The sequence below is a fragment of the Salarias fasciatus genome, chromosome 14 (assembly GCF_902148845.1).
Source record: "Salarias fasciatus chromosome 14, fSalaFa1.1, whole genome shotgun sequence".
Taxonomy (NCBI): Eukaryota; Metazoa; Chordata; class Actinopteri; order Blenniiformes; family Blenniidae; genus Salarias; species Salarias fasciatus.
Window position 1 is genome coordinate 155,807 of NC_043758.1, and position 9,198 is coordinate 165,004.

The 9,198-nt window shown below is 45.8% G+C and overlaps 1 protein-coding gene across 2 annotated transcripts; it reads left to right on the forward strand.

The window, feature by feature from the left end:
* Positions 1-7,763: 7,763 nt before the first annotated feature.
* LOC115400475 (gastrula zinc finger protein XlCGF8.2DB-like) lies at positions 7,764-8,828 on the forward strand. 2 transcript variants are annotated; one of them, XM_030108364.1, is made up of 2 exons: positions 7,764-7,792; positions 7,874-8,828. In XM_030108364.1, exon 2 carries the CDS (start codon positions 7,988-7,990, stop codon positions 8,783-8,785), a length of 798 nt encoding a protein of 265 aa, XP_029964224.1. In that variant the 5' UTR covers positions 7,764-7,792; positions 7,874-7,987; the 3' UTR covers positions 8,786-8,828. The 2 variants fall into 2 exon arrangements, with proteins under 2 accessions (XP_029964224.1, XP_029964223.1); XM_030108363.1 differs by lacking the exon at positions 7,764-7,792 and adding an exon at positions 7,795-7,828.
* The last annotated feature ends 370 nt before the right edge of the window (positions 8,829-9,198 follow it).

Sequence of the window (9,198 nt, forward strand, 5' to 3'; positions counted from 1 at the left end):
TCAGTCCTGCAGATGCAGATCAGGAAGGTGCAAAATTACTGCCAAAAGTCACGTGACGGCGGGGAGCCAATTATTTCTCCAACCCGCAGAATTGTTTCATCTACCTGCAGAATTGGTTTTTGTACTCGGAAAAAAATAATTAATCTTGAAAGATATTTTAATGTAAGTGCAGTTATATATATTTTTTTATTTGTGGAATGTTTTTTTGATGAACAAACCTAAGTGCATTAGTTGTGAATGACGTTTTGCTTTTGCAAAACAGACTGAGTTTGTTTGTGAAACATTGGCTGTGAATAAAACACTTTTTTTTTTTTGGTGAGGTTTTGGCATTAATTTCACTCCATATGTCTGACTTTGTATCTGTATATACATCTGAGCTGGTAGCAATTATTATGGCGCTGCAATGGGTGGAACAGGTTAAACCACTCAGAGCAATAGTCTGCACAGATTGGTTGTCAGCATTAGAAAACTTTAAATCAGGTAATGTCAGTGAAAGATGTGACCTTTTTGGTGAAATATTGGTTCTTCTCCAGTCTATTCAAAATGTAGGGACTCACATCAGATTTGTTTGGGTTCCAGCTCATGTGGGCCTGGATGGAATGAGCTGGCGGATAAGTGTGCAAAGTCGGCCTTAAGAGGAAGCACTGTCTCCATCCATTGTAAACTGTCTAAATCGGAGGTCAAGTCGATAATTAAAAAACACATAAGGAATTTGTGGCAGGACAGATGGGATGAAGAGTCCAAGGGGAGGGCTTATTATAATTTAAATCCAAAGGTTGGTTTTGGACGTCAAAGAACAAAGTTGAGGAAAGAAGAAGTAATATTCACAGGATTGAGAATAGGACATACTGGTCTGAACAAAACACTGCAGTTAATGGGGAAACACAACTCTGGAGAATGTGATGAGTGTCATGAAGCAGAGACATAGAGCACGCTCTGATTAGATGCAGAACCTTTGAAAGAGAGAGAAGAGTTTTTAAAAGCAAGGTTGAGGACAAGAAGGTGATCTTCAGAGTGAAGGAAATTTTAGACAAGTCATCAGATCATGCAGTTAAGTATTTATTTGAATATCTTAGGAGGATGAGATTAATGAATAGAATCTAGGTTGTTTTTTTTCCCTGTAGCTTGCATGCTACAGTTTTTCACTGTTAGTTGTGTGAGCCATAACTGTGAGAATTCATTCACTCATTCATCAGGAGGGTGGCGGTAATGCGCTGATATAGCCGCGTCTGCCGTATAACAGCTGAAGAAGAAGAAGAAGAAGAAGAAGAAGACGAAGAAGAAGAAGGCGGAGGCGGAGTGATACCTCCCAGTGACGCGGCCGTGACGTAGTGCGGTTATTGTTGTTAGCATGTTGCTGGAGATGCTTGATGCTCAGTGAAGGAGACCGAAAGCTCCGCCTGATGTCCTCCTTGTCTTCCCTGCACCACGGATTCATCTCCAGAGGGTGACAGAGATCACTGCACTGCAGCAGCAATGACTCCAGCTGAGGCTCTGAGAGAGTTTATTCAGCAGCGACTCACTGCTGCTGCTGCAGAAATCTTCACCGCGTTTCAACAAACTCTCCTCCACTACGAGAAGGAGATGAAACTTCAGGACAGACTGCTGGAAATCACAGGAGAACTTCCAGCCCCGCTCTCCAGAACAGGTACGTTAAAGCGTGGATGAACTGAGTCTGACTGCTGGAGGCTCCTTCCTTTTCTTCTGAAGCAGCAGACAGAAACGAGGCTGCAGCTGCTCTTCTGGCTCCAAGAGAAACAACAGGAGTGATTTTAGCTTCAGGGTCAAACAACATGTGTGTCAGAAACGCTGTTTGCAGACAGAAGCAGTGGTTTATTGAGCCTCAGTCTGAGCTAACATGCTAACTTCACTGAGGTTTCTGCAGCTTTTACGGTGAATGTGTAGAATAGGGACATGAGCAGGTCTGCTGGTGGGGGACAGACCGCTGGAGGGGGTGAGGTCCGGGCTTTAGCCTGCTCCAGACCAGGACCAGGTCCAGGTTTTAGCCTGCTCCAGACCAGGACCAGGTCCAGGATTTAGCCTGCTCCAGACCAGGACCAGGTCCAGGATTTAGTCTGCTCCAGACCAGGACCAGGTCCAGGATTTAGTCTGCTCCAGACCAGGACCAACGTCTTGTTTTCGTTTTCTTTAATGCCAAACTGCGGATTTGTTTGAATTTGATTGTTTTTGCGTGTTTTTGAGCCTGAGGAAGACCGTGAAACGGTCGAAACGTCGCTGTAAAAAAACACGCACTTTCCAGTTTTTTCATCACTTTGTGTTTATTTTGTTTCTTTTGTTACTTTGGTTTTCTTTTCTTTTCGTGTGCTTTTACTGACCTGATCTTTTTCCTAGTGAGTACATTCGGCTGAGGCCGTGATGGAAGAAAGTTATGATGATTGGACCGTGGTTCGCTGCGGGGCGTGAAGCTGGAGAGGAGCGGCAGAACCTGACCTGGGGCTCCAGGGACGGTCCGGTGGGGGTCGCCGGGTGGAGGCTTGGACCCTGGGGGGCCGTGCAGTCCCTGTCCCCGCTGGGGGCTGGAAGCTGATTATCATCAGAAACATGGATCTTCTTCTTGTCGACTTTTGTCTTTCCTACACTTGTAGTTCCCGCTTTGTTTATGTTCGCGTTCCTCCAAAGATGGGGCTGACACCCACAATGCACAGCGGCATGGCGTACCTTCACATTCTCTATAGGTGAAGGTCATAGTTAGTAGGTCACTGACTGACAGGCATCGATCAGGGAGGCTTTTGGATCAGATGTCCAGATGTTGGAGCTGATTGAAGCCTCTGGATAACGGAGGAAACCAGAGGAGCAGAGAGGTGGGGGTGGGGGGTCCTCTGTCGGGGGAGGGGTGCAGTGAGGGGTTGGGGCTGGATCTTCAGAGGGGACTGGAGAGGTCCAGGATCCTCTAATGCTTCCATGAGGACTGGGAATCAACCGATCGTCAACCAGCATCAAACTGTAAACTCCCCACTAACGTTTGAGAGCTGAGAGAAGCCACTGTAGCTTCCAGACAGCTTCCTCATTTATTCTTCAAACCTCACAGCTGCTGTCAGGTTTCTATAAAGGAGCAGTTTAATCTGTTTTTAAATGTCTCTCTTTTAAATGCAGCCTGTCGTGTCTCCTCCGTCCCTCACTGTCAAACATTCACGTCCGTCTCATCAGGGACTTTGTCTTGTTTCCTCCAGAGAGTCCACAGCAGCACAGCAGGAACCAGAAGACCAGTTCCAGCGGTGATCAGGAGGAACATGAAGCTCCACACCTGAAAGAGAAGGAGGGTCTTGTTGAGAGGAGCGTTCCTGATGGTGGAAGTGAGGATTCCCAGCACTCTGTGAGAGACTCCACCAGCCGGAGACTCTCTGCTGCTGCTGTGGAAATCTTCAACCTGTTTCAACAAACCATTGTCCAGTACCAGGAGAAGATCAATCGCCGACACCGACTGCTGGACGTCATCTTCCAACCTCAAGTCAAGCTACACAGAATCGGTATGTTAAAGTGTGAATGAACAGTGAGAGTGACTGCTGGAGGATCTCCATCCTTACGGCTGTTTGCTTCATCCTCCACAGGCAGAAGCAGGATCTGTGTGTTTTGTTTTTAATATTCAGCAGACTGATAGCTCCAGAAGCCTTCACTCTTCTTCTCCACTTTCCACTTCAACTACAGCACACAGCGCTCCCTGTGGGGTGGAAGTTACCAGCAGCGGCCGGTGGAGCGGGCCGCAGGTGGTGGGAGAGCTTGTTTTGTTCGCCTACACTGTCAGCGGCGGGCGGCTTGTTTCCATACCCGCGCATTCCAGGCGGGCAGTATTGAAGAAACCAGTTTATTACAAATAATCGTTGCCTGCCTGTTGTGTTGTTTGCAATGCGCCTTGAATGCGTGGAAACGAGCGCTCCCGTCAATGCGGAAGTGAATTAACGCCGCATTGTCCGCGGCTGGCGGTGTGGGCAGACAAAACAAGCTCTCCCACCACCTGCGCCCCGCGCCACGGGCCGCTACTGGAAGTTACATCCCAGCACCGTACTCCACTTTAGGAAACGCAGCATGTCCTTTTTCCTCAAGGAAATATAAGCCAGAGCTTCAAGAATGAACATTTGCTGTGTACCATGACAGTGAAAGACTGAATGTCTTCACAGCGTCTCTCTAATGGCTTTAAACAAGAAGATACTGAGTGTAAACAGTGTGTGTGTGGTTTCCCTGTGTCTTGTAAAGTCCACGACGAGCTCCTTCATCCTGCTGGTGTTCAGGAGGAAGTCACTGATCAGACACCAGGAAGTGAGGACCTGGACCTCCTCTCTGCTAGAGATGCTCCGATACCATTTTTTCCTCCCGATATGATTCCGATACTTTGACTGTGGGTACGGGCAGATACCGAGCACCAGTACCATGCCAGTTTGTTATAAAATAATATGGTGCCTCGGCTGCAGGACTGTCACATGCTTATTGTGGCGAGGCCTGGCTCAGGTTAAACCCTGTAAAACATGAATCAATACAGCACATTGAAAACATTTATTTTTATTAAATAGAACAGTTCAAAAACAGTTGTGCAAATGCAATTGAACTAAATGAATCTAGGAATAATTATTTTCAGTAACTTAAAATGCAGCCCCACTGTTTTTAAATTAAAAGGGAATTTCATTAGAACAATATAAAACAGTAAAGCAACGACAAATTAAATAAATCTGGGAATATATCCAATCAATCCACTTTATATCGACAGCACATTTAACCAGCAGACGTTTCCAAAGTGCTGCACAGAAGAGTAAAAACTATAATGGCAAATAAAACAGAGAAAGAACTCCATCAGAACAATACAAACAATTCAAATAAGTATAAAAAATAAAAAAAAAACAACTAAAACAATAAAAAATATATCATAAAAAACACAGAGGACCACACAATTCATGCTGTGCTAAAAGCCAGCGAGTAAAAGTGAGTTTTACAGGGTTCCTACACAGTATGGAAAGTATGGAAAAGTATGGAATTTGATTTTATAATTTTCCAGATCTGGAAAAGTATGGAAAATTTAAACTATTGTATGGAAAAATATTCATGTTTCCAAGACTTCTATCATTGTTATATTTTCTAAAAAACAAAAAACAAAAACAAAGAAAAAAGAAAGAAAAGGAATATAGAAAAAAGAGAAATGCATCGACCTGTTGGCAGCAGCTAAGAATGTTTGTGTGAGAGCACACAGACGGTTACAGTCCTGGAAAACATTTGGGGAGATTTCTCAGCTGACATTACACTCCGGTCCAGTAGGTGGCAGGCTGGCAGCAATGCTCCTGTAAACTGGATGCCAACATAGATATATATACAAACTCAGATGGCTCGTGCGCGTTGTAACCCAGTGGGGACTGGCGTCGTCACATGGCGGCCATCTTGGGACAGGGCCGCTCACTCACTCATCACATTAAAGGGCAACTCCGGTTTTTTGACACCTGGACCTTCTTTCTCGGTGTGTCATGCTCATATACTCAGACAAACATCGTGCAGCTCGGAGTCCTCCAGAAGTTATTTAGCCTCCCGGCGAGTCAGACGCCCGGGCGCCGTGACAGCCGAGCCCGACTCAAAGTGCCTCTCTGCTGGGGAGAGGAGCTCCGCGACGTTCCCATCCGAGCTAATTGTGGCTAAGTTAGCCCAGCGGAGGCACACTGCGTGCGGGCTGCGGGGCGCTCCTGGAAGTCTCTCCTCACCGAGAGTCTCTGGAGGTCTCCAAGCCGGGCGAGGAGCGCTGTGTGCGGCCGCAGCACGGCCGACGGGAGAGGCTCCAGCATTCAAGCTAATTGTGGCTAAGTTAGCACGGTGTCGGAGAAGAGCGAAGCGCAACAGATCCTATCAGAGCAGAGCAGAGCTTTTAGCATCCAACCCCGGATCGAAAGGCAACCCGGGGCCGCCACGGGCCCCCCCCCCGCGCTGCACGGTGCCCGGTGCCGCCGCCGTGGCGGACGGTTCCCCCGACCCAGCGGCCCAGCCTCCAGGCCCGGCCGGGCTCCGCAGGCGGGCGACCGGACCCACGCACCGGCCACCCCTGGCTGTCCGACCGTGGCGGTAGTCGAGCTGACTTTATGCAGCCTCCCGGCGAGTCAGATGCCGTGAAAATCAAAAATGGTAGGCAGGAGAACATAAAAAGAAGACCTTGTCTTTTCCACACCTGTTTACACAAGCCCACTATATCTAACAGAGACATGCAAAATGTGAATAATGCTAAATATAATATAATGACTACTAGATAAACATAATATGAAGGATACTATATAATTATACAACAACTCCTGGCATTGTCATCATGGAAGATGGCCGTGCCATCAGGGAAGAAAACATCCATTGATGGAATGACTTGGTCATTCAGTATATTCAGGTAGTCAGGAATGTTTGTATTGTTCAGGCAAGTGCCTTTCCTTATTTTACTCAAGTGTTTGCACTTTAAGGTACACAGTTAAACAAGTGTTTGTTGCATATTTTAATAAAGGTTTAATGAACTACCATCTGAATTGTCTATTTTTAGTTAGTTATTTTTACTAAAACACTTAAAGCTGAAAACTAATTATGGTTTATGGACTACCAAAATAATCGTTTGTGGCAGCCCTGCCACTCTCCACGAGGCAGTGTGTATATATGTCAGGATGACAAATAAAATTGCAGTGTCAAGTGTTTTCCAATATGGCGCTGCTTCCTTCATCCAGCTGCAGAAGTGCTTGATGGAACTATGAAGACTTGGTTCTTCACTGGCCTGAACAATAAAGTGATGTTTTTTGAAGAGGGATTTCCTGAGAACATTTAAAGGCAGGACGTCTCGTCATCTCTCCATCTCTCCATCTCGGGTAGTGTGGTAAGCAGTTAACAGATTGTTGTGTGAAAATGAGAGAAGGTGAGTGAATACTTGACTGGTAAACCAGCCCACTCCTCATCCACGTTTGGATTTTGGAGTTGAGCTCAGTCTGGTACGAGCCTATAGAAGGGGATTCAACTCAGTTGTGAAACGGCCGAGCCAATCAGCGTTGCCGCTTTTTGTTTTCTTTTCTTTCTTTTTTTTTTTTTTTTTTGGTGAATTCTGGTGGCTAAATCGGAAGTGACGCCATCACCGAGCGTAGCGGATATTACAGACTTTAACTTTAACCATCGTCTGAAAGCTGCAATCAGTAAAGTTATAGCCAAAAATACCAAGTACTCCAACAATCAAGCAAGAGCAAGAGTCTGGCCTGGAGAGGTTCTGACAGGAAAAGACGTTTTTGCGTGTCTTTGCGTGTAGAGAAGCTAGAGCTAATGAGCTAAAGCTAGCTCTAAGTGAAGCGAACGCATTTTGATGACGTATTTGTTTTGAAGCGCTGATTGGCTGAAGTACGCTGTCAGTCAAAGGAGTAACCGACGCCCCCTGCACTAAGTTTCTGTGGGCTCCTATCCAGACTGAACCCAACTTCAAAATCCAAATGTGGATGAGGAGTGGGCGGGGCTAGTTTACGAGGCTCATCCATGAAATGGTCTCGTTCAGCAGCTAAAGGTGCTCATCCAACAATAATATAACAGCTTTATGGTGTTTTTAAAACTTGAATTAAAGTTTTCAGTTTGACCACCTCAGTCCCAGTTTTTTTTTTTAAAGCTTGCACGGTAGAAGTAATGATACTAATCTTTTATCTTGTTCTTTTTTGTCCCTGCAGAGCTCCAACAGCACCGTGAGTGTAGAGAGGAGCAGGAAACAAACTACTGTCCAGAACAGGAGGAACCAGAACCTCTGGAGATGAAAGAGGAACCAGAAGAACCAGGACCTCCACAGATAAAAGAGGAACCAGGAGAACCAGGACCTCCACAGATAAAAGAGGAACCAGGAGAACCAGGACCTCCACAGATGAAAGAGGAACCAGAAGAACCAGGGCCTCCACAGATAAAAGAGGAACCAGAAGATCCAGGGCTTCTTCAGTTTCCAGAGGACCAGGAGGAATCAGGGCCTCCAGAGATTGAGGAGCACCAGGATCTGGGTTCCAGCCAGATGGGGACGTGGCCTGTTGTGACATTTGAAAGTGAAACCTTGAAGGTTCCTTCTGTTGAGGAGCAGAGTGACCTGAGTGACCCAGAAGAAGAACCAGACCCTGAGCAGCTCCTCTCCCAGGACTCTGAAGTCCACCGTGAGAACAACCTGATTGACTTTCCAGTTTCAGAGAAGCAGGCTGGATACGAGGAAATGTGTGGTGATCCTGTCCGTAAAAAAACAAAACTACGTCAGAAGGCAAGAACAGAACCCAGAAAGAAGAAAACTTGTGACACATTTGTAAAAAGTTTCAGTCAACAGAGGAATTTGTTTAGCCACATGAGAATTCACACAGGTCAGAAGCCGAGTTCTTGTGAAAAATGTGGAAGAAGTTCCAGTCACCAGAGTTATTTGTTTGCCCACATGAGAATTGACACAGGCAAGAAGCTGCATTCTTGTGAAGAATGTGGAAAAAGTTTCAATAGACAGGGCAATTTGTTGCGCCACATGCGGATTCACACAGGCGAGAAGCCGTATTCTTGTGAAACATGTGGAAAAAGCTTCAGTCAACAGAGTCATTTGTCTGGCCACATGAGAACTCACACAGGTGAGAAGCCGTATTCTTGTGAAACATGTGGAAAAAGTTTCAGTGAACATTACAATTTGTTGGTCCACTTGAGGATTCACACAGGTGAGAAGCCGTATTCTTGTGAAACATGTGGGAAGAGTTTCACGAATAAGAGTGCTTTGTTGCGCCACATGAGGATTCACACAGGCGAGAAGCCGTATTCTTGTGAAACGTGGAAAAAGCTTCAGTAAACAGTCATTTTTCTGGCCACATGAGAACTCACACAGTTGAGAAGCCGTATTCTTGTGAAACGTGGAAAAAGTTTCAGTCAACAGTAGGGCTGAACGATATATCGTTATCATATCGATATCAGGATATGAACATTCAGGACATTAGTTTCTCAAAATCAACGATATCAAGATTTCCCCTGCATGCCCTGTCAGCTCGCCCATGCACAGGTAAGGTCAGCCAACCACAAACCTTGTTTACTGGTTGACAGCTGATGGCAGAGGGCGGTTGCAGTATCTGCACAAACGAGTTTGGTGGTGGTGGCAGTGAGTTCTCATGAATAAAACTGCATTTTGTTACATCCTTTTGTATTATGATGTTTTTATTTTTCTGAAAAATGCTCAACTTTCACTGAATCCATTGTAATACATCGTAT